The 27,076-nt window shown below is 38.4% G+C and overlaps 1 protein-coding gene across 5 annotated transcripts in view; it reads right to left on the bottom strand.

Moving 5' to 3' along the window:
- RBM33 (RNA binding motif protein 33) overlaps nt 1-27,076 on the bottom strand; it is a 205,707-nt gene that overhangs the window by 131,989 nt on the left and 46,642 nt on the right. For 3 of the 5 annotated variants that reach the window (XR_007514470.1, XM_049863165.1, XM_049863164.1), the window contains exons 4-6: nt 12,715-12,788; nt 10,884-11,196; nt 7,044-7,163 (exon numbers count right to left, since the gene is read on the bottom strand). Coding sequence is in view for 4 of the 5 variants with exons in the window: in XM_049863165.1 (XP_049719122.1) it covers nt 7,044-7,163; nt 10,884-11,196; nt 12,715-12,788 (507 nt within the window). In the remaining variant the exon portion in view is untranslated. The remainder of the gene's footprint in view (nt 1-7,043; nt 7,164-10,883; nt 11,197-12,714; nt 12,789-27,076) is intronic. The other 2 variants (XM_049863167.1, XM_049863166.1) reach the window with 1 other exon arrangement.

A 27,076-nucleotide genomic window follows, 5' to 3' on the forward strand; every position in this document is an offset into this window, starting at 1 on the left:
CTAATACAAATGTCCTTTTTTATATGTAATACAATTTTTTAAACTTCATATGCCAAATATTTTTATAGCATTACTCATGTGAATTACACAACAAATAAAACATTTTTTACTTGGAATTATAGAAAGAACTAAGCCACATGACTATACCTTGAAAATGCACATAAATACGCATGTAGTAGAAAAAGAAAATGTTAGCAGCAATTACTCCTTGGTGATTTTTTCTTTATCCCTTTTCTCTGCATCCTTTCCCAGTCATGTATAACTTTTACGACTGGGGTTGGAGGTGGGGATGAGGATATATTTTTAGGCCTGGAAATCGCCGTTCTATTACCCTCAGTTCAAATTCACCAGATGCTCTCCCTGCCAACTCTATGGGGCAGTTCTATTCTGTCCTATAGGGTCGCTATGAGTTGGAATTGACAGCAATGGGTTTGGTTTTTTGGGTTTATTACCCTCAAATATCAAAACTATTTTTATGCCCCCAAGCAGGATACCCACAAGAAAGGGACCAAAAACAGCCCAGGAAACCAAGACAATGCTAAAGAACTGAAGAGTCATAAATGTTCAGTAAGAAATGGCTCTACTGATTACTACACTATTCTGACCAACTAATAAATCTACTAGACCAGAGGTTCAGAGAGACCAGAGCCCACGTGTCTTGTTCACCATTGTATCCTTACAGCATCCTGCCTAACACAAACCTAGAACAAACTATAAAACAGTCTGGGCAAGAGACATCTGAGAAAGCAATCTAAGAAGTCATTAATGAAGGGGAGGAAAGCAGACATGGCTGCTGTGGAGAACACTGTAGGTGGTAAATAGTTGAGAAAGAAACCAAAGAAGAGTCAGTAGAATCTCAGGGGGAAAAGGGGTAAAGAGATATCAACTAGAAGCTTTAAGATATTTCTATTGAGGGGGAACAAGGGCACAATGGTAAGGAAAAAGGAAAGCAAAGGGGAAACATACAGCCATCACTCAAAAACCCTGGCATAAAAGTATCAGAATTTTTAACTCAAAATGGATCAATAACCTAAATATAAAACCTAAAATGATAAAGATCATGGAAGAAAAAATAGGGTAAACACTAGGGGCCCTAATACATGGCATAAATTCAACAGAAGCCATAACTAACAATGCACAAACATCAGAAGATAACTAGATAACTGGAAGCTCCTAAAAATTAAACACGCTCATCAAAAGACTTCACCAAAAGAGTAAAAGAAGAACCTACAGACTGGGAAAAAATGTCTGGTTACGACATATTCAACAAGGGCCTAATCTCTAAAATTTAGAGACTACTTCAGCACTTCAATAACAAAAAGACAATCCAATTTTAAAAAGGTGAAGGATGTGAACAGGCATTTCATCAAAGAAGGCATTCAAGCCTCTAACAGACATATGAGGAAATGCCTGCAGTCACTACCATTAAAACCATTAGGGAAATGCAAATCCAAACTACAAAGGGATACCATCTCACCCTGACATCACTTGCGTGAGTCAAAAACACAGAAGATAACAAATGCTGGAGAGGCTGCAGGGAGACTGGAGCTTTTATGCACTGCTGGTAGGAATGTAAAATAGTACCACCACTATGGAAATTGATATGGCACATCCTTAAAGAGCTAGAAATAGAAACACTACACGATCCAGCAATCCAAGTCCTAGGAACATATCTGAGAGAAATAAGAGCCATCACACAAATCGACATATGCACACCCATGTTCACTGCAGCATTACCCACAATAGCAAAAAGATGGAAACAACCTAAGTGCCCATCAACAGATGAATGGATAAAAAAATTACGACACATACACACAATGGAATACCATGCAACAAGAAAGAACAACGATGAATTCTCAAAACACCTCACAACACGGGTGAATCTGGAAGGCATGCTGAGTGAAACAAGTTAATCACAAAAGGACAAATACCGTGTAAGACCACAGTTATCAAAAACCAAGAAAAGGTTTACACATAGAAAAAAACAATCTTTGATGCTTATGAGGAAGAAGTGTGGGGAGAAGAAATCACTAACTAGACAGCAGACAGGTGTTAGCTCTGATGAAGGGAAAGACAACACACAATATAAGGGAAGGCAAAGACACAGACACCTCCTAGACATGTCCGAACACCCTGAGGGACTGAGTTACTGGGGCTGAGGGCTGGGCACCATGGTCTCAGGGGACATCTAGGTCAACTGCCATACCACAGTTCATGAAGAAAATGTTCTACATCCTACTTTGGTGAGTAGCGCCTGGGGTCTCAAAAGCTTGGGAGCGATCATCTAAAATACATCCATTGGTCCCATCATGTTCGAAGCAAAAGAGAATGAAGAAAACCAAAGACACAAGGAAAATACTAGCCCAAAGGACTAACGGACCACATGAACCATAGCCTCCACCAGCCTGAGCCCAGAAGAACCAGATGGTGGTGCCCGGCTACACTACCGATCCCTCTGGCAGGGATCTCTGTAGAGATGCCTGGACAGAGCAGGGAGAAATGTACAACAAAATTTAAATTCACAAAAAAAGACCAGACTTACTGGTCTGACAGGGACTGAAGGAATCCCTGAGACTATGATCCCCTGACATCCTTCTAACTCAGAACTGAAGCCACACTCGAAATCCACCTTTCAGTCAAAGATTAGACAGGCCTATAAGACCAAAAAAAAAGAAAAACAGTAGTAAGGAATGTGTTTCTTAGTTCAATCAAGTATATGAGATCAAATGAGCAACACCTGCCCAAAAACAAAGACAAGGCAGGAAGGAACAGAAAAACTAGACGAATGGACACACAAAACCAGAAGTGAAAAGGGAAAGAAGCATCAGTGCTGACACATTGCAGGGATTGCAACCAAAGTCACAAAACAATTTGTGTAAGAATTTTTGAAGGAGAAACTAATTTGTGCTGTAAACTCTCACTTAAAACACAGTAACATTTTTTTAAAAATCAGAATTTTTCAGAAGAAACTACAATGTTTGGGAGTCAAGGAAGAAGGAGCAGAAGTGGAGGTATGGGTCAGTTTTGAGAATTCATATCTCAACACTTTAGTTTTATAGTGACAGGCTATATAAAACCACATTGTACCATATTGTATATAAACCAAAAAACCAAACCCACTGCCATCAAGTCGATTCCAACCCATAGCAACCCTACAGAACAGAGTATAGAACTGTCCCATAGTTTCCAGGGAGCACCTGGTGGATTCAAACTGCCAACCTCTTGGTTAGCTGCCATAGCGCTCAACCACTACGCCACCAGGGTTTCCATATTGTATATAGTAACCAAAAAAAACAAACCCGTTGCTGTCTAGTCAATTCCAACTCACAGCAACCCTATACGTCAGAGTAGAACTGTCCCGTAGGGTTTCCGAGGAGTGGCTGGTAGATTCGAACTGCTGACAATGTATACAGTACTGCATATCAAATTGTACAACTAAGTTTAGATCGCTGAGAAGCAATCCTATACTAGTGACTCCAAATTACCTCAGGAAGGATGTGCGTGTGTCCAAGAAAAATGGGCAATTGATATTCAAAATAAAGAAGATGAGCTCAGGGAAGCCGCCTAAGTGAAGCTAGGACCCAGAAGGTTTGGGGCCAAGCAAGACTTGAGTCAGGCAGCACCCAAGTACAGCCTGGGAGATTTTTATAAAAGAGAGGTTGAGAAAATAAATAAATACACTGGGGAAAATGGGAGCCTGGCTTCTTACTGTAGGAGAACAGAGTATGAATTCATGGTTTTCAATAAATATAGACACGGAATGAATATAGATATAACTACAAGGGCTGGAAGCAGTAATACTCCAGAAGCAATGAGCATGCCACATGCCCGGATCTTGATTCTGAGCGAGTCACTGAATACAGCCCAACATCATTTCTTTAGTCATCCTGCCAAATATGCAAGGTCTGAGGAAAATGATGGATGAATCCTGGCTTACGGTCATTCTACAAAATTACAGGCCTTATTCAAAGACTTTCAAGGACATGCGAGACAGGGAAATACTGAGGAGTTTCTGCAGAATGAAGAAGACTAATGTAACAGGACAATGAAATGCAACACGTGTTCCTGAAGAGAAGAGCTTGGATCAGAAAGAAAAATGAGACCTTATTAGTGGGTTGGCAAAACTTGAGTGAAGTGTACAGAATGGACGGCAGTGTTGTATCAATGCTGATTCTCTGACTGGGACACTTCCCGAGGGGTTTTTGTGGAGGGACACATTAGAGAATTAGGGCTGATGGAAAAAAGTCTCCAAGCAGCTCACTGCAAATGAGTATTAATAACAAAGGGAAAAAGAGTAACTTTACCATGGAGAAATCTTAGGAACACCACCTTAACCAAGTGTTCAAAGTTAACAGCACTGATAATGAAACAAATAAGATACCTTGTTTCATGTGACAAGACACAATGAGAACACTCCATCACTTCCATGATATTCTTGCCAAAAATACAAAAACAGAATTTAATTATGCTAAGTAAGAAAAACCAAACCAGTGAAAAAGTGAGGAATGGTTTCAGACTGAAAGAGACTAAAAGGATTCAACAGAATGTTGATTACTTTGCTACAGAGGCCATTTTCCCAAAAATGGACAACTGGAAATTTCTGAACCAAGATCTATGGATTAGATCGCATGAGTGCGTCAATGTAACTTCTGCAGGAAATACATGCTTAAGTGCTCAGGGTATAGGGTCGTATCTACCGCACACTCTCAAATGGCTCGGGTAAAATGTGTGTATGCACGTGTGCACGTGTAGAACTACAACTGGAGAATCTGGGTGACTGCTTTTTTATAACAGTCTTGTATTTTTTCTCTGAATTTCAAATTTAAAAAGACAGAGGGGGGAAGGGAAGGAAGGCAAAAAAAAAAAAAAAAAAGGCAAATTTAGCTTGTTGGTGAAGAAAGGATATATCCCAGGAAAGCATTTCCTGTTCTGTATACAGAACCAGTGTTCATCTATGATATGTACTTGTAATATATATTTTATATTACATGTATAGATCTATATTACAAAAGAGAAATGGTATATTACATACTATTTTATATTGCATATTATATTATGAAAGACAAATGGTAAACAAAACGTTTGGCAGACAGTTTCTACAGATTTGGAGTAATATCTACAGTAAATCAGCTAAGCCAATGAAATACCAGTTTTCAAGATCTCTTAATAAGAGAGGGCAAAAAAGGATTAAAATAAATGATTGAGAAAAAACATTAATAAAAAATTTTTAAATCAACAAGTCATAAGGCTGTTGAATGATTTTCTGGCTCTCATGCTTGGCCCAGAGAACGAGGTTCTAAGGTCACACAACAGAATCTGCTTAACCCTATGTCCCACATAGTCTCTATTAGCCCAAACTACATCTATTTTCAAAACCTAATTGAGAGATTACCTCTTCCTTTACCTCAGTGACTCCCGATGGTCTTTCCCTAATTCACTCAGACACACACCCAGCCCAGGTATTCTCTTTCTGGGAGCTCCTAAAGTACTTTATCTGAACCTCTCTTGGGAGATTTTACCTTTCCTAATTTACATCAAAGGAATTTATGCCCATCTCACAGTGGTTAAGAGCTGTGTCTGCTAACCAAAAGTTCAGCAGTTCGAATCCACCAGACACTGCTTGGAAACCCTACGGGGCAGCTCTACTCTGTCATACAGAGTCACTATGAGTCGGAATCAACTCAACTGCAAGGAGTTTTTGGTTTTCCTCCTCCTTCAGGGCAGGAATCAAGCTTCATTCATCCTTGTTTCTTCAATACCTAAGCCAACACCAAAACACAGGGAACCTTGCAGTATTTCTAAGTAGTTATCAAAATTAACTTATGTTCACAATGATTTACTGTTATGGTTAGGTGCCATCGAGTCAGTTCCAACTCATAGCAACTCTAAGTACAATAGAACTGAAACACTGCCCAGTCCTGTGCCATCCTCACAATCATTGCTATGTTCAAGCCCATTGTTGCAACCACTGTGTCAATTCATCTCGTTGAGGGTCTTCCTCTTTTTCACTGACCCTCTACTTTACCAAGCATGATGTCCTTCTTCAGGGACTGGTTCCTCCTGATAACATGTCCAAAATACGTGAGACGAAGTCTTGCCATCCCCGCTTCTAAGGAGCATCCTGGCTATACTTTTCAAGACAGACACGTTCATTCTTCTGGCAGTCCACGGTATATTCAATATTCTTCACCAACACCATAATTCAAAGTCTTCTTCCGTCTTCCTTATTCATTGCTCAGCTTTCACATGCGTATGAGGTGACCTCAAAGTGACATCTTTGCTTTCTAACACTTTAAAGAGGTCTCCACAGCAGATTTGCCCAATGCAATACGCTGTTTGATTTCTTGACTACTGCTTCCATGGGCATTGATTGTGGATCCAAGTAAAATGAAATCCTTGACAATTTCAGTTATTTTCTTCATTTATCATGATGTTGCTTATTCGTCGTCGTGAGGATTTCTGTTTTATTATTGAGGTGTAATCCACACCTAAGGCTGTGGTCTTTGATCTTCATCCATAAGTACTTCAAAGTCCTCTTTGCTTTCAGCAAGCAAGGTTGTGTCATGTGCATATCACAGATTGTTAATGCGTCTTCCTCCAATCTATCCTGATACCACATTCTTCTTCATTATAGTCCAGATTCTTGGATTATTTGCTTAGCATATAGACTAAGTATGGTGAAGGGATACAATGCTGATTATGAGTTATCACAATGATAACCCTTAGTTAGTAAGGAAAGGTTAAAAATAATTATAGCTCTCCTTTCAAAGCAGTGATAGGTACAACACACTCTCCTAAGACATCTACTCCACCCCCTGGAAACACTTCAAACAGTGTAACACTCAAAGGGCAAACAGCTGCCCAGAAATCAGGATCACTTCCCTGGGAGTCTAGAAAGCTGAGGTTTTTACTAACACTCAGTAGTTCCAAGAAGAGGTGTATCAACTTTTCACTAATGCTAAGTAGCACTCATTTTAAATCTGGAGGAAAAAAGAAAGAAAAAAACAGCAACTTTTGGACTCTTTGAAAAGATGAACAAGTACCTCTGCAGTTTCAGGAGCAACCTGGGAATCAGTAATCTCATCTAATTTATCTTCAGCAACATAGTCTTCCTGCTTTTGCATCCCTTGTTGCCCACCATAAGCCTGCAAGTATTCTTCATCCTAACAGCCATTAAAGAGAAAACAAGTTTTTCTCATATATCTTTTGGGTTTTTTTTTTTTTTTAAAGCACTTTCATCTTTATGACTCATGCTTAATTAGTTTAGCAAATTTTACTATGACAATTACCTGACTGAGCACAAGGCAGCTCAAAAACAGAATGTAACCTCCTCTGAGTATTAATCAGAACAAAGCACATCATGCTAACCCAGTGCTAAGGTTAGTGACATGGGTTCAGCTTCAAACATAAAACCGTCCTTTTAAATAGCTCTTCTTAAAAGTAATACAAAGAAAGAAGGATAATCTTAAAAAGAAATTATGCACACATTATTGTAAAAGAATTCAGTTAGCAAGTTAGCAATTAGGAGGCTGAAATTATACCCAACAGAGTTTTTTATGGCAACAAAAATATGGGTAATTCAATTAACATCTGAGTTTTTAAAAAGCACACATTAATATTAGTTTCTCTATTAGGCTTCTCCCTTGAATGAGAGGGTTGATTCCAGGTTTTGTGTAAAACATAAGAAGCACATCACAGGCAGATGTCCTTTAGGGTACATGGAAAGAAGTAGGCAGGGTGGCCAGAGACTACCAAAATTGCCAAAGAAAGAAATGCTTCAACTGGTTCCCAACTTTTTTCCAATCTCCCTTTCCCACTCAGTGGAAAGGGACTTCCCAGTGTCCCCAGCCACTTGCTAAAAATGAACAGTAAAATGGTCCTAAGGCAGGCAACGAAGAATAGACAAATCAAAGAACCTGAACAATAGTATGCAATAGCCTCAACTACAACCCAAAAGAAAAACAGATGTATTTAAGGTGAAAAACCACTTTAGTTCCCACGACTACCTCCTCAAGACCCTCTGAACACAATGCGTTTTACCTTCCAGAAGAAACTGTTAGCATCCCATTAAGAACAACAAGTATCAATACCCATGATTCACTGGTAGAACTGTCAGATTTCAAAGACAATGCTAATCAAAATTTTCAGCCAATTTACAACAGAGTATAATATACACTGCGGGATTCTCACTGGGGAACAAAATGGGGTACCCCTTACATAAATTATTAACTGACACTGTTTTTACACAACACTGTTTTATGAAATCTCAATCTCTGTTAAAGGCCCTAGAATAAACTGATTGCACTTAAAGTATAAAACACGTAAAAAATAATTTTCAAATATTTTGTTGACTAACAAGCAATACACATTCCTTACTAATACAAGAACAAAAATTTTAAATCACATCACAATTCACTCTCAAGAATAAAACCTGCTGCCGTCAAGTCGATTCCGACTCATAGCGACCCCACAGGATAGCACCAGGAAAATTCGCAGAACTTAAGGGTTTTCTTACATTTTGGTATAACAGGAAAGAACATCAGAGTTGTGGTACCAGTTGTTTCAATGTCTTTGGCCTCAGTTCCTTCACATGTAAAATTAAGTGTCCCTTCCAAAAGTAAAGCTCTACAGCTTTGTGATCCTACTTTCAGACACCCACAAAAATCCCTCTGTGTGATTCTGTGGGTGAGCTCTAATAGCAAGTGCTTGTGATCAGCACTTCATAGAATTCCACTCTGGGGTTAAGAGTACTGGTTAACAAATACTACCTAGGTCAAAGAATCACAGTTAAATAAACCATTTAATAAACCAAATACCACTGAGATACAGAGATTAAAATCTACTAATGTGTTCATTAGTATAATGATGGATATATAATTAATTTGTTCATCACTAACAGCCTAAGAAGAGAATGAGAGGCTTTCATTGCAGAGCAAGAAATGAATACAATTCCAGATGCTACCACTATGATAACTAAAAATAAACCAATAATCTTAAAGACATAGAAAAAAAAAAAAACACAGAATGACCATGGCTATAAAACTAGATATAATAAGTGAGCTAATATTGCCTATAAAAGGACAATTCTCACCTTTAAAGCTGACAGCTCCCTATGAAAACATAAGCAGACTTTCAGAACTGCTAAGTAAATATTTTTACCTTAAGGTTTTGTTTTTTGTTTTTTTTTAATTCTGAAAAAAATCAATTCCTTTTAATGTGGAAGAGTACTCTAAATATTTTAAATTGCCATATTTTTTTCTCTTAGGTACCTGAATGTCTGACAATTAAGTTCAATTCTAGGACAACCAGGGGCCTAAATGTAGCTCAAGTTTGACAATGGGACACAATAGAAGAAAATCATTTATCATCAACTCTCTTCACAACAAGCTTTACTAGAATGCAGAGGAGGTAACTGCCTTCTGTGTGGCAGCACCCACTTACTCGGATCGAGTGCTTCCACACTGTGATTTGTTCCACTAAATTCTAAGTCCACTGAGGGCAGGGATCATGCTTCATGTTTTGTCAGTATTTGTGTCCCCAGTGCTTGGAAATCAGTAATGATCTGAACTACTGAATTTATAAGTGGAATGGACCCCAGAGATCACTGAGTCAATCATCTTATTTTACCGACATTTAAGAAATATAACAAAATACTGTAACTAGGGAATAACTTGGTACATTTTTAAAAGATGCTGACTTAGCTTTTTAAAACGCATTTTAAATTATCGCGTCCCGCTTCAAGAAAACATACCAAATACACCAATAAATCAAATCCATACTAGTAAAGAATTTATCACCCAAAAAAATCATTACAAGACTATGTAAACAAGTCCCCATGATGTCTTTTACAGGATTCTATTTACCAAAACTAAATTTACAAACATTTTTTCATGACTATACTGAAAAGCAAGCGTGCAAAAATAATCCAATCACTACTGAGACCTTAAACAATTTACTTCTATAGATAGCAATAACCAAAATTCAGCAACTTTTGAACTTTTTTCCACAAATGAAAGCTTACTCTGAATGAAGATATAAAACAGAAAAATAGTTATTCCTAATGAGAATGGGCTCTCTGAAGCCCCTAACTGTTCTCGCCTCCAGCGCCATCTCAGAAGGTCCTGCTGCACTGCATCGCAATGGAACCCCGGTGTTCCTGAAAAACCCAAGACTCCACTGCAACTACTGAGATTACTTCCCCCCTCATAAATGTCATGAAATACTTCTTTTAAAAAGTAAATCTTGATTAGTGATGAATTATTAAGACAGACGAGCAACCTTTCACTAGTGACGCTGCAACTTAAAACCTACCTACCAGCATCATCTCTCTGAAATAAAAATCTGCACAATCTTAGCTTCCTGATTATAGATAAAAAATTATGTGTGACATTTCCTAAACTAACTTCCAATCTCTTTATTCAGGTTTAGACACTTCTCGGTTACAAAAAGGATTAATGAACAGGACATCAATCACTGTGGAATATTAGCACCTTAAAGATGTCTTTGGCAGGTCAATAATCTTTTCACCTTAGAAGGACTTTATCAGCTCTTCTCTAAGGCCTGGATAAAAGCTTCTGCATTAAGTACCTCTAACAATTGACAGTGTATCTCCACCACACAAAGCTGTTTTCTTCCTTAAGGGTGCAATCTTCAAGGTCATGATTCTTTGCAGCCTTCCAGGATGACAAAGGGGCATTACCTCAGGCCAAACAAGCTGTCAACACAAACTTTGTCATAGCTCAGATAAAGAAACTGGCAGACAGTGATAATAAGGTCTAATTTCCCTCCCTCCCTAGGGAGGTAAATAGATTTCAAATCAGTCTAAAACACCTATGCACATGAAGCAATGTTATCTTTGGCCATACAAAGGAAAAAAGACTCACTGTAAATTCATCTAAAGGCTCATTGATTTCGATGTCTAACACTTCATCATTGTAAAGCTGTTCCTCCTCCGGCTCCTCCACGTATTCTATGTGGTCTTCTGTCAGTTCAGCATCCTGGCCTTCATACTGTCCTTCTTCTGTGTACTCTCGAGAATACAATTCAGAGCCATCAGATTTGTGATAAGCTATTTCATCCTCTCCTTGTTCGTATTCAGATTCCTGTTCTCCAGACTGGTCATTAGTGTTGTCAGACAGTTCAAATGATGGTACCATGCCAGATGTGGTATTAAGACTAATTGTGATACCCTGAGAACTAGAGAGGGAGGACAAAAATACAAAGAACAGCACCCAATTAGAGCAGAGATCAAAATAAATCATTAAATAAATTCGTTACTACAGAGATTTAAATCAGAACTGGTGAAAAGTTATTCCAGTTAACTGCTAAACACACATTTATGCCATCAGTGACTGAAAACAAAGCTTAACACGCTATATAAGTCCACACCATACACATACAGCAACCCCACTTATCATCAGCTGCAGGTTATTCAACCAATAGAATCAAATCAAGCAGATGGTAAAACAGGTCTGACTGGCCAAAGTCCAGGATTGAAACCAAACAAAACTATATTTCATTTTAATTTTCAGAATAAAAATGATGGCACCCGTTTTCTAAGGTCTTGAAGAAAGAACAGAATTATTCTATAAGCAAAAACCTGCAGTCAAAATTTTAAGAATTGGTTTTCTTTTTTAAAATATATAATGCAAATTATAAAATCCTGTTTAAAAAATCAAAATATTAAAAATCTATGTGAAAATACATTTTCAACGCTCAAATAAATAAAATTTATACTAGTCACACATTTCCAAAAAGTTATCAAGATAATAAAGGTGGTTTTAAAAACACACACACGAAATCATGTTCCACTCATTAAATCAGAGCTGCTGAATGCCAAACAATAAAATGCAAGACGACACTTCAAATGCAAGATTTCGCAAATAAATTTAAGTCCACACATATTAAACAGCCAATCTTAACAAAAACGGAATACCCCACATATACGTGAAAACATTCTGTGGCTACAAATCTCCAAAGATATATGTTAAGGGCGAGCTAACTCAAAGCATCAAATAATGATGTCAAAGAATGAAATTAGAAAGTTTAGCTAACTGGCAGATTAATTTAAATCAATTTTGAACTATATTTTTTACTAGTAAAAATGACTTTTGGTTAGAACACCTGTTACAAGTTTATGGCTCAATAATAAGTAGTATATGTTTGTTAATCACATTTATAATCAAGAAGTATCTGCCTATATTTTCGCGATTAAAGTTTCCTCATAAATTATATTCGAAAATGATTCCACTTACCAGGGTATACTAAATATCTCCCTCCTCTCCTCATATCTCACTATGCTAACAACAGGAAGATGTTCATTATATTCAGACAGTCAACTAGAGTCCAAAGTATGCCCAGATACGTAAAAACAAAAACTGTCTGAAATGAAAGTAAAAGCAGCAACATCAAACTGCAACCAACACTATTACAAGATTCCAAACCCACTGTCCTCAATCCAAATAAAGCAATTCTTTAAAAGGTAGTACATAATCTGTACTGAGTTTCACAACCTCACAACACAACTCAAGGAGGTCATTAAATGCAAGGCCTACACTGACTTACAAAGTTCACCTACTATAGAAAAACGTTCACAATGCGATCATGTTAAAAGATATAATATCACATTATTCGATTATATTCCATTATAAGTATAAATTACAAACAGTTCCTATGGTTTTAAAGGACACTTCTGAATGAGTTAATGCTGAGTACCTGAAATTTTCATCTTCGTTATCACTCTGTAAAAGATCATCATTTAGCTCTTCATCTGATAAGTCCGACTGATTCTAATTAAAATAAGAAATCGAATTAATGCATGTCACTTTCATAAAAAGACTTGTTACAAAAGTGCAAAATTACAATAACTGGATTGTTTCTAACCTTATGTTATTAAAGTATTTGCCACCCAGAAAGTTTTCTCAGTTTAACATTACCTGTTGACCATCAAGAGATTCCATATACAGCACACTAGCTAAAGGCCCTAGGCTAATTTTTAGAAGCCATAGGCCAGTTAGTAGAGAAGTATCGAGTATAATGATCATATTTATTCTAATTTCTAAAAGATAAAAGGAAGAGTCTTTGGTAAATTCCTACAAAGAAGTTTTTCTTACCATACACAAAAAAGAACGGTATCCTTATGAGCTTACTAAATTTAAAACTGTCAGATAACAAAATCTAAAGACTATACACACAAAAAGGTATAATTTTAGATAACTGGAGATCAAAGACTGAAAAGTACAGGACAATAATAAAACTCTGGTTTTTCCAATTCAGGTAGCACATTAAAATAAGTATTACTAGCTCACTTCCTCATTCCTGTTCTCAGCAGCGTGGCATGCTCATGGTATCTGTAAGTAGACACGGGCTAGTGATTCTCGTCAGCTTGTCAAATTTCTAGAGTTCCAGGTTTTATTAGGTTTAATATATATCAGTATCTTAGATATAAGAAGAGAAAACACACACACACACTTTACCCCCAACTAAAATGGTATATAAATGGTAGAGTGGTATATATAAATTAGCATACACCCCTATGAGACAGTCAAGACACACACACACACACACACACAGTCTATTTCTCCTTAAAGAATGAGGCATTCAGACAAATAAATGAAAAATATGGTATCTGGTGCCTTTAATAGAAAGAAAAAGTAAAGAGAAAAACTGGTTTGATTTTCTATTTAAAGATGAAACAGTTTTTTTGGCATTTTACACCTTTATAAAAACAGGTTTTTTCAAACGTGTCTGTACTCTTCATTACAGTATTTTAGACATAAACCAAAAATAATCAACTGCATTAATATTTCATGAGGAAACAGTCCCAATGGTCTCCATCTAGTCACTAGCATAACAAGACAAAATAAAATAACACAGATCATGTAATCGAGTTTACTTGACGGAAGAGAGAGATGTATGAAATGAAGCAGACTGCTAAACTTACCTAAAATGGAATTTATCTTAACTGAGAATGTAATCTGTCATCCAAACTGGGCCAGTTTTGAGAGTGGAAGGAGATGCTATTACCAGGTATGAACCAGGCCTTCCATGGGCAAACCAGACCAAGTTTAGCTGTCCAATTCATGAAATAAAACCTCAGAATTTCGTTTAAAATTAACATTTTAACAATTCAACAAAAGTCATAGTTCATTCAATAAAAGTCTACTTCCTTGAGTTCTTAGTTAAACTTTTAAGTATTTGTTAAAAACCAGTAGAGCAATAATTCATCCCCTTCCCCCAGGAAAAGAAATACGTGTTGTGCTGGCCCTAGAGGTGGTGAAATCTCATTTTTGAGTCTGAGAATTCAACCTTTCTATCTCTTCTGAACCGACTGAGTAACAGACACAGGAGGCAATATCAAAATATCCTTCTTACTAACAAAACTGAACTAGAAAGCTAGGCTAAATCCTTGAGGCCCAAACTGGTTCTCAACTCTATCCCAGTAAATTGAAGTGAACTGTTTTCTTAGCAAGGGTGGGGTAGTCAGGGAAGATTCTGCTCAGGACGGTCTGGGAAAGTAGGGTAAACAGATGCCAAGAGAGCGAGCCAGAGAAAGGGGGCCACAAACGCTAATGAAATCTTTTCTCCCAATCTGACCAGACAGGTCATTCCTCCCATGGGGCCAGAAGCAAGTTAGAAAGAAAAAAGGAATGGGTCTAAGACTCCAAAGAATGTCAGGACTTTTATGGGACTGTTCAACATGGCAACCCCGCGTGTTTCGAAGGAGAACTGCACTTCATAAGGTTTTCAAGGCTGTGACCTTTTGGAAACAGATTGCCAGGTCTTTCTTCCTAGGTGCCTCTGGGTGGGTTTGAACCACCAACCTTTCGGTTAGTAGTCAAGTGCTTAACCATTTCGTTGCCATGAATTGGAATCGACTAGGCAACAGGTTTTCCACCTGCTCCCAAAGGAGTTCAAAAATGGGGAGTAAATGGCTTACCAAACATTCTCCAACACTGAAAACTTATAAAATAAAGAATGATTAGATATACCAGTTGTTGCAGAAGTAAAATACATAAGCTAAACAAGAAATTACAAACTGGCAGACAACTTCCATCTAAATTCAACCCAATCTGTAAACATTCTAAGTTGATCATGTCAGCCTGCCTCATACTAAGTTTGCAACCTTACATTTTGATCCTCTATTTAAACTTGACCATAACAATCTCCCTTCTTAACACAGATGAACTTATCCTCAAGCTGTCCTTAACAGTCTTACGTTTTCCCCACCTGCATGTCTCTTTGGCCAGTCAGTGCCCTAGCAGTCTTTCACCAGACAAAGCTACATCTCTATACATTCTGTGGCAGAGTCCAGGAAAGGCTGACCAGACAGCCAGAGCACCCACACCTGGAGTTCAGTCACAGATATGTAGTAACAAATTAGCTAATACATGCCTGAAAGAACTCAATCTCACTAGACAACAAATAAATATACATTAAACCAAGTAAAAATCATGTTTCACCTTGCATAGTAACAAAAACTGGGAAAAGTGACAGATAATATCAAAGCCGGAGAACTGAAAAGTAAAAGATGTTCATATATTGCTGCTGGGAACAGAAATTGATCAAATATTTCTGGAAAGCAATTTGGCAATATAAGGCAAGAACCTTAACATATTGAATACACTTAGGCCAGAAACTCCTGTTTAAGGAAACTTCCTAATAATCCAAAATGCATACTAAGATTTGAACATTAAAATGTCATCAAAATGTCTGAGACTTATTTCAAAATAATTCAGGAGTGGGGAGTGGGTGGGGTAAAGATGAAGCAAGACTGCCACTAATTGCAAACTGCTGAAGCCGGTGACAGATGCATGAGGATAAATGATACCCTTCTCTCTTTTTCATATATGCTTGTAATGTTCTATCATAAACCGTTTTGGGGGGGTTTTCTAAGTCATCATAATCAAAAACTTGTCAATAACTTCAAAGTACATAGCAATGGTTAAGTATATCATACATTGAAAGCTATGTGGCCATTATAAAATACTTTAAAATAATGTTAATGACAAAAGGAAATGCCAGTGATATGTTAAATTTATGAAGAAACAATGTTATATAGCATTTCGGTTATATTTAAAAATATGTGGAAAAAGAATGTGAGGAAATATGGCAAAATATTATTCAAAAGGGCTTATACCTATTTTTTTTCTTTTGTCAATATAGTTTGAACTTTCCAATTTCTACAAAGAACAATATATTTATATTAGGACAAAAGGCAGAAGAAGAAAGGACAGAGGAATATCCGCTGTTTCAAGTTATACAAACTTCAAAAAAGGCTGGGGTAGAAGCATCAAGGAAACATCACACGCACACCACTACTTTCTCAATTGTTCCTTTTTGATCTGATATGTGACCCAAGTTATAAAATCAATTAGCCTTTAAAAAAAAAAAAAATTACAATACTTTCCCAAAACAGGTAGCATTACTATCCAGTAAGGACTGAACTGTGTCCCCCCAAAATGTGTTGTAAACCCTAAAACTCCTACATCTATGGATGTAACCCCATATGAGAATAAGATGCTATGTTAATGAAACAGTATCGCTGCAGGACGTGTCTTAAACCAATCACCTTGGAAAGCACATTAGGCAGAGAAGGAAGCACAAATGCAGGGGAAGATACACGCCAAGGAACTGAAAAACAGAAGGTGAAAAGAGACAAAGACCTTCTCCCAGAGCTATCAGAAAGAGAAAGCCTTCCCCTAGAGCCAGTGCTCTGAATTCAGGCTTCCAGCCTGCTAAACAGTGAAAAAATAAATTTCTGTTTGTTAAGACTATCCACTTGTAGTATTTCTACTGTGACAGAAGCACTAAGAAACTAGGACACGCAGAAAAGGAAGAAATACTCCCAGATTCATTCCATGAAGCTAGCATAACCCTGATGCCAAAACCAGGCAAAGACACCACACACGCACACACACGCACACACACACACACACACACACAATCAGTACATCTCATCAATATAGGTGCAAAAACTCTCAATAAAATTCTAGCCAAGAGAATTCAGCATCATATCAAAAAAAAAAAAATACTCTACAACCACTATGGATTGAACCGCGTCCCCTAAAAATGTGTATACATTTCGCTAGGCCATGACTCCCAGCATTATGTGATGGTCCACCATTTTGTCATCTGATATGATTTTCCTATGTATTGTAAATTCTACCTCTACGCTGTTGGTGAGGCAGGATTAGTGGCAATTATGTTAATGAGGCAGGACTCAATCTACAAGATTAGGTTGTGTCTTAAGCCAATCTCTTTTGAGATATAAAAGAAGTGAGCAGAGAGATATGGGGACCTACTATCACCAAGAAAGCAGCTCTGAGAGCAGATTCCTATACATCAACGAGAGCTTCAAAAAGGAAATTAAGAAAACAATACCATTTATAATAGCCCCTAAAAAGATAAAATACTTAGGAATAAATCTAGCCAGGTACATAAAAGACCTAAACAAAGAAAATTGCAAAACGCTATTGCCAAGAAGCCAAAAGAGAACTACGTAAATGGAAAAACATACTGTGCTCACGGACAGGAAGATTCAACACTGTGAAAATGTCAATCCTACTCAAAACAATCTACAGAAACAATGCAATCCCAATCCAAATACCAACAGAATTCTTTAACAAGATGGAAAAATTAATCACCAATTTTATGTGGAAAGAAAAGAGGCTCCAGATAAGCAAGGTACTACTGGTGACAAAGAACAAAGTAGGAGGCATCACACTACTTGACGTTAGAATCTAATATACAGCCACAGTAGTCAAAAGAGGCTGATGCTGGTACAAAGACACACAGACCAACGGAATCGAAATCAAGAACCCAGGTGTAAATCCATCCACCTATGGTCAGCTGATCTTTGACAAAGGACCAAAGTCCATTAAATGGGGGAAAGACAGTCTTTTTAACAAATGGTGCTGGCACAACTGGAGGTCCATTTGTAAAAAAATGAAAGCAGATGCATATCTCACATTATACACAGAAACTAACTCAAAATGGGTCAAAGACCTAAATATAAAACCTAAAATGATAAAGATCATGGAAGAAAAAGTAGGGACAATACTAGGGAGCCTAAATAAATTCAATAGAAACCACAGCTAACAATGCACAAACACCAAAACATAAACTAAATAACTGGGAGCTCCAAAAAATTAAACACATATGCTCATCAAAAGATTTCACCAACAAGAACAAAAAGAAACCTACAGACTAAAAGATTGTTTTCCTACGACATATCCAACAAGGATCTAATCTCTAAAATCTATAGAATACTTCAACACTCAATAACAAAAAGACAAATAATCCAATTAAAAAATGGCCAAAGGAAATTAACAGACACTTCACCAAAGAAGACATTCAGGCCCCTTACAAACACATGAGGGAATGCTCGGGATCACCAGCCATTACAGAAATGCAAGTCAAAACTACCATGAGATACCATCTCACCCTGACATTTCTGGCACAAATCAAAAAAAAAAAACAAAATAACAAATGTTGGAGAGGCAGCAGGGAGATTTTGAACTCTTGAGCACTGCTGGTGGGAATGTAAAATGGTACAAACACTATGGAAAGTAATATGGCGCCTCCTTAAAAGGCTAGAAATAGAAATACCACACGATCCAACAATCCCACTCCTAGGAATATACCCGAGAGAAACAAGAGCCGTCTTAATTCTCAGGAATAGACATATGCACACCTATGTTCACTGCAGCATTATTCCAATTAATAAACAAATTATGGTAAGTACACACAATGGAATACTACGCAACCATAAAGAAAATGATGAATTTGCAAAACGTCTTACAACAGGGGTAAATCTGGAGAACGTTATACTGAATGAAATTAAGTTAATCACAAAAGGACAAATGTTGTATAATACCACTATTATAAGATGCAAGAAAAGGTTACAACCAGAAAAAAACAATCTTTGATAGTTACAAAGGAGGAGAGGGGTGGGAAGGAGAAATCACTAGCCAGATAGGAGACAAGTGTTAACTTTAGTTAAGGAAAAGACAACACACAATATAGGGGAAGTCAGCATAATCTGACCAAGGCAAAGCCATAGAAGTTGCCCCAAACCAAAAAAAAATCTGTTGTGGTCGACTGGATTCTGACTCATAGTGACTCTAGACACATCCAAATACCTTGAAGGACTGAGTTACTGGGGCTCAGGGCTTCGGACCATGGTCTCGGGGGACATCTAGGTCAACTGGCAATAACACAGTTCATAAAGAAAATAATTCTACATCCTACTTTGGTGAGCAGCGCCTGGGGTCTCAAAAGCTTGGTAGCGACCATCTAAAATACATCTACTGGTCCCATCATGTTTGAAGCAAAGGAGAATGAAGAAAACCAAACACACAAGGAAAATATTAGTCCAAAGGACTAATGGACCACATGGACCACAGCCTCCACCAGCCTGAGCCCAGAAGAAACAGATGGTGCCTGGCTACACCACTGACCCCTCTGGCAGGGATCACTATAGAGGGGCCCAGACAGAGAGGGACAAAACTGCAGAACAAAATTCAAATTCTCGAGGAGGCGGAGCCAAGATGGCGGACTAGGCAGACGCTACCTCGGATCCCTCTTACAACAAAGACACGGAAAAACAAGTGAATCGATCACATACATAACAATCTACGAACCCTGAACAACAAACACAGATTTAGAGACGGAGAACGAACTAATACGGGGAAGCAGCGATTGTTTCCAGAGCCTGGAGCCAGCATACCAGTCAGGTACGGCACAAGCACAGAGACCTGCTCCACCCCCCTGAACTAACCCCGGGAGGGGGACTAGCCGGTTCCACGGGCGGCGTGGGACGCAGCCGTTAGGAGAAGTCCCCGGGAGGCAGTGACTGATCTTGGAGCAGAAAGAGTAGCATCCGAGCCGGGGAACCGTCCCACAGGGATTTGGACTGCACGCAGGTACGCCATAAACACGGAGAGTTGCTCCACCCCCTGAACTAACCCCGGGAAGGTGACCATCCGGGTCGCGCGGGCGGCGTGGGACGCAGCCGGTAGGAGAAGTCCCCGGGAGGCAGCGACTGGTATTGGAGCGGGGAGAACAGCGTTCCAGCCGGGACACTCGGTCGCGGCACAAGCACGGGGAGCTACTCCACCCATCTGAACTAACCCCGGGAGGGGGCCCACCTGGTTCACGGGGGCGGCACGGCCACGCGGCTGGAGGGACGAGAAGTCCCCGGGAGGCAGCGACTGATTTTGGAGTCGAGAGTGCACCGTCCCAGTAGGGGAGCCTTGACGCTGGGCGTGGGGCTGGAAGCGGAGGATCTGACCGTGACTCCAGCGGGCCAGACCCCCCGGGGGCAATCTCCACACAGACAGCACACATAGGCGACGCGCCCGCGGGAATCTCAGATATAAGAGTCATTCCAAGCAAGACAAGCAACTCTGGCTATATTCTGAGGTGCTACTCTCCTATCTCTCTGTTCCCTCCCCCACCCTCCCCAGGCGGCTTCATTAACATCTGAATAGCCTGAGCCAGAGGGAGAACTCTGATAGGGATCTGACTGCAGTTTTTTTTTAGCGGATTTTCTGGAAAAACTAGTTTCCCAGTGATGGCTCGGAGACAACAATCCATATCAAACCACTTAAAGAAGCAGACCGTGACAGCTTCTCCAACTCCCCAAACAAAAGAATCAAAATCTTTCCCAAATGAAGATACAATTTTGGAATTATCAGATACAGAATATAAAAAACTAATTTACAGAATGCTTAATGATATCACAAATGAAATTAGGATATCTGCAGAAAAAGCCAAGGAACACACTGATAAAACTGTTGAAGAACTCAAAAAGATTATTCAAGAACATACTGGAAAAATTAATAAGTTGCAAGAATCCATAGAGAGACAACATGTAGAAATCCAAAAGATTAACAATAAAATAACAGAATTAGACAACACACTAGGAAGTCAGAGGAGCAGACTCGAGCAATTAGAATGCAGACTGGGACATCTGGAGGACCAGGGAATCAACACCAACATAGCTGAAAAAAAATCAGATAAAAGAATTAAAAAAAATGAAGAAACCCTAAGAATTATGTGGGACTCTATCAAGAAGGATAACCTGCGGGTGATTGGAGTCCCAGAACAGGGAGGGGGGACAGAAAACACAGAGAAAATAGTTGAAGAACTTCTGACAGAAAACTTCCCTGACATCATGAAAGACGAAAGGATATCTATCCAAGATGCTCATCGAACCCCATTTAAGATTGATCCAAAAAGAAAAACACCAAGACATATTATCATCAAACTCACCAAAACCAAAGATAAACAGAAAATTTTAAAAGCAGCCAGGGAGAAAAGAAAGGTTTCCTTCAAGGGAGAATCAATAAGAATATGTTCTGACTACTCAGCAGAAACCATGCAGGCAAGAAGGGAATGGGACGACATATACAGAACACTGAAGGAGAAGAACTGCCAACCAAGGATCATATATCCAGCAAAACTCTCTCTGAAATATGAAGGCGAAATTAAGATATTTACAGACAAACACAAGTTTAGAGAATTTGCAAAAACCAAACCAAAGCTACAAGAAATACTAAAGGATATTGTTTGGTCAGAGAACCAATAATATCAGATATCAGCACAACACAAGGTCACAAAACAGAACGTCCTGATATCAACTCAAATAGGGAAATCACAAAAACAAACAAATTAAGATTAATTAAAAAAAAAATACACATAACAGGGAATCATGGAAGTCAATAGGTAAAAGATCACAATAATCAAAAAGAGGGACTAAATACAGGAGGCATTGAACTGCCATATGGAGAGTGATACAAGGCGATATAGAACAATACAAGTTAGGTTTTTACTTAGAAAAATAGGGGTATATAATGAGGTAACCACAAAAAGGTATAACAACTCTATAACTCAAGACAAAAACCAAGAAAAACGTAACGACTCAACTAACATAAAGTCAAACACTATGAAAGTGAGGATCTCACAATTTACTAAGAAAAACGCCTCAGCACAAAAAAGTATGTGGAAAAATGAAATTGTCAACAACACACATAAAAAGGCATCAAAATGACAGCACTAAAAACTTATTTATCTATAATTACCCTGAATGTAAATGGACTAAATGCACCAATAAAGAGACAGAGAGTCACAGACTGGATAAAGAAACACGATCCATCTATATGCTGCCTACAAGAGACACACCTTAGACTTAGAGACACAAACAAACTAAAACTCAAAGGATGGAAAAAAGTATATCAAGCAAACAATAAGCAAAAAAGAAGAGGAGTAGCAATATTAATTTCTGACAAAATAGACTTTAGACTTAAATCCACCACAAAGGATAAAGAAGGACACTATATAATGATAAAAGGGACAATTGATCAGGAAGACATAACCATATTAAATATTTACGCACCCAATGACAGGGCTGCAAGGTATATAAATCAAATTTTAACAGAACTGAAAAGCGAGATAGATACCTCCACAATTATAGTAGGAGACTTCAACACACCCCTTTCGGAGAAGGACAGGACATCCAGTAAGAAGCTCAACAGAGACACGGAAGATCTAATTAAAACAATCAACCAACTTGACCTCATTGACTTATACAGAACTCTCCACCCAACTGCTGCAAAATATACTTTTTTTTCTAGCGCACATGGAACATTCTCTAGAATAGACCACATATTAGGTCATAAAATAAACCTTTGCAGAGTCCAAAACATCGAAATATTACAAAGCATCTTCTCAGACCACAAGGCAATAAAACTAGAGATCAATAACAGAAGAACGAGGGAAAAGAAATCAAATACTTGGAAAATGAACAATACCCTCCTGAAAAAAGACTGGGTTATAGAAGACATCAAGGAGGGAATAAGGAAATTCATAGAAAGCAACGAGAATGAAAATACTTCCTATCAAAACCTCTGGGACACAGCAAAAGCAGTGCTCAGAGGCCAATTTATATCAATAAATGCACACATACAAAAAGAAGAAAGAGCCAAAATCAGAGAACTGTCCCTACAACTTGAACAAATAGAAAGTGAGCAACAAAAGAATCCATCAGGCACCAGAAGAAAACAAATAATAAAAATTAGAGCTGAACTAAATGAATTAGAGAACAGAAAAACAATTGAAAGAATTAACAAAGCCAAAAGCTGGTTCTTTGAAAAAATTAACAAAATTGATAAACCATTGGCTAGACTGACTAAAGAAATACAGGAAAGGAAACAAATAACCCGAATAAGAAATGAGAAGGACCACATCACAACAGAACCAAATGAAATTAAAAGAATCATTTCAGATTATTATGAAAAATTGTACTCTAACAAATTTGAAAACCTAGAAGAAATGGATGAATTCCTTGAAAAACACTACCTACCTAAACTAACACATTCAGAAGCAGAACAACTAAATAGACCCATAACAAAAAAAGAGATTGAAACGGTAATCAAAAAACTCCCAACAAAAAAAAGTCCTGGCCCGGACGGCTTCACTGCAGAGTTCTACCAAATTTTCAGAGAAGAGTTAACACCACTACTACTAAAGGTATTCCAAAGCATAGAAAATGACGGAATACTACCCAACTCATTCTATGAAGCCACCATCTCCCTGATACCAAAACCAGGTAAAGACATTACAAAAAAAGAAAATTATAGACCTATATCCCTCATGAACATTGATGCAAAAATCCTCAACAAAATTCTAGCCAATAGAATCCAACAACACATCAAAAAAATAATTCACCCTGATCAAGTGGGATTTATACCAGGTATGCAAGGCTGGTTTAATATCAGAAAAACCATTAATGTAATCCATCACATAAATAAAACAAAAGACAAAAACCACATGATCTTATCAATTGATGCAGAAAAGGCATTTGACAAAGTCCAACACCCATTTATGATAAAAACTCTTACCAAAATAGGAATTGAAGGAAAATTCCTCAACATAATAAAGGGCATCTATGCAAAGCCAACAGCCAATATCACTCTAAATGGAGAGAACCTGAAAGCATTTCCCTTGAGAACGGGAACCAGACAAGGATGCCCTTTATCACCGCTCTTATTCAACATCGTGTTGGAAGTCTTAGCCAGGGCAATCAGGCTAGACAAAGAAATAAAAGGTATCCGGATTGGCAAGGAAGAAGTAAAGTTATCACTATTTGCAGATGACATGATTATATACACAGAAAACCCTAAGGAATCCTCCAGAAAACTACTGAAACTAATAGAAGAGTTTGGCAGAGTCTCAGGTTATAAAATAAACATACAAAAATCACTTGGATTCCTCTACATCAACAAAAAGAACACCGAAGAGGAAATAACCAAATCAATACCATTCACGGTAGCCCCCAAGAAGATAAGATACTTAGGAATAAATCTTACCAAGGATGTAAAAGACCTATACAAAGAAAACTACAAAGCTCTACTACAAGAAATTCAAAAGGACATACTTAAGTGGAAAAACATACCTTGCTCATGGATAGGAAGACTTAACATAGTAAAAATGTCTATTCTACCAAAAGCCATCTATACATTTAACGCACTTCCGATCCAAATTCCAATGTCATATTTTAAGGGGATAGAGAAACAAATCACCAATTTCATATGGAAGGGAAAGAAGCCCCGGATAAGCAAAGCACTACTGAAAAAGAAGAAGAAAGTGGGAGGCCTCACCTTACCTGACTTCAGAACCTATTATACAGCCACAGTAGTCAAAACAGCCTGGTATTGGTACAACAACAGACACATAGACCAATGGAACAGAATTGAGAACCCAGACATAGATCCATCCACGTATGAGCAGCTGATATTTGACAAAGGACCAGTGTCAATTAACTGGGGAAAAGACAGCCTTTTTAACAAATGGTGCTGGCATAACTGGATATCCATTTGCAAAAAAATGAAACAGGACCCATACCTCACACCATGCACAAAAACTAACTCCAAGTGGATCAAAGACCTAAACATAAAGACTAAAACGATAAAGATCATGGAAGAAAAAATTGGGACAACCCTAGGAGCCCTAATACAAGGTATAAACAGAATACAAAACATTACCAAAAATGATGAAGAGAAACCCGATAACTGGGAGCTCCTAAAAATCAAACACCTATGCTCATCTAAAGACTTCACCAAAAGAGTAAAAAGACCACCTACAGATTGGGAAAGAATTTTCAGCTATGACATCTCCGACCAGCGCCTGATCTCTAAAATCTACATGATTCTGTCAAAACTCAACCACAAAAAGACAAACAACCCAATCAAGAAGTGGGCAAAGGATATGAACACACATTTCTCTAAAGAAGATATTCAGGCAGCCAACAGATACATGAGAAAATGCTCTCGATCATTAGCCATTAGAGAAATGCAAATTAAAACTACGATGAGATTCCATCTCACACCAACAAGGCTGGCATTAATCCAAAAAACACAAAATAATAAATGTTGGAGAGGCTGCGGAGAGATTGGAACTCTCATACACTGCTGGTGGGAATGTAAAATGGTACAACCACTTTGGAAATCTATCTGGCGTTATCTTAAACAGTTAGAAATAGAACTACCATACAACCCAGAAATCCCACTCCTCGGAATATACCCTAGAGATACAAGAGCCTTCATACAAACAGATATATGCACACCCATGTTTATTGCAGCTCTGTTTACAATAGCAAAAAGTTGGAAGCAACCAAGGTGTCCATCAACGGATGAATGGGTAAATAAATTGTGGTATATTCACACAATGGAATACTACGCATCGATAAAGAACAGTGACGAATCTCTGAAACATTTCATAACATGGAGGAACCTGGAAGGCATTATGCTGAGCGAAATGAGTCAGAGGCAAAAGGACAAATATTGTATAAGACCACTATTATAAGATCTTGAGAAATAGTAAACCTGAGAAGAACACATACTTTTGTGGTTACGAGGGGGGGAGGGAGGGAGGGTGGGAGAGGGTTTTTTTATTGATTAATCAGTAGATAAGAACTGCTTTAGGTGAAGGGAAAGACAACACTCAATACATGGAAGGTCAGCTCAATTGGACTGGACCAAAAGCAAAGAAGTTTCCGGGATAAAATGAATGCTTCAAAGCTCAGCGGAGCAAGCGCGGGGGTCTGGGGAACATGGTTTGCGGGGACTTCTAAGTCAATTGGCAAAATAATTCTATTATGAAATCATTCTGCATCCCACTTTGAAATGTGGCGTCTGGGGTCTTAAATGCTAACAAGCAGCCATCTAAGATGCAGCAATTGGTCTCAACCCACCTGGAGCAAAGGAAAATGAAGAACACCAAGCCCACATGACAACTAAGAGCCCAAGAGACAGAAAGGGCCACACGAACTAGAGACCTACATCATCCTGAGACCAGAAGAACTAGTTGGTGCCCGGCCACAATCGATGACTGCCCTGACAGGGAGCTCAGCAGAGGACCCCTGAGGGAGCAGGAGAGCAGTGGGATGCAGACCCCAAATTCTCATAAGAAGACCAAACTTAATGGTCTGACTGAGACTGGAGGAATCCCGGCGGTCATGCTCTCCAGACCTTCTGTTGACACAGGACAGGAACCATCCCTGAAGACAACTCATCAGACATGAAAGGGACTGGTCAGCGGGTGGGAGAGAGACGCTGATGAAGAGTAAGCTAATTATATCAGGTGTACACTTGAGATTGTGTTGGCAACTCTTGTCTGGAGGGGGGATGGGAGGATAGAGAGAGAGGGAAGCCGGCAAAATTGTCAAGAAAGGAGAGACTGAAAGGGCTGACTCAAGACGGGGAGAGTAAGTGGGAGTAGGGAGTGAGATGTATGTAAACTTATATGTGACAGACTGATTGGATTTGTAAACGTTCACTTGAAGCTTAATAAAAGTTATTATAAAAAAAAAAAAAAAAAAAAATTCAAATTCTCAAAAAAAGACCAGGCTTACTGGTATGACAGAGATCCCCGAGACTAAGGTCCCTGCTAACTTAGGACTGAAGCCACTCCCAAAGTCTACCTTTCAGCCCAAATTAGACAGGCCCATAACACAAACATAACACTTGTAAGGAATGTGCTTCTTAGTTCAATCAAGTATATGAGACCAAATGGA

This window comes from Elephas maximus, chromosome 20 (assembly GCF_024166365.1).
Source record: "Elephas maximus indicus isolate mEleMax1 chromosome 20, mEleMax1 primary haplotype, whole genome shotgun sequence".
NCBI classification, from domain to species: Eukaryota; Metazoa; Chordata; class Mammalia; order Proboscidea; family Elephantidae; genus Elephas; species Elephas maximus.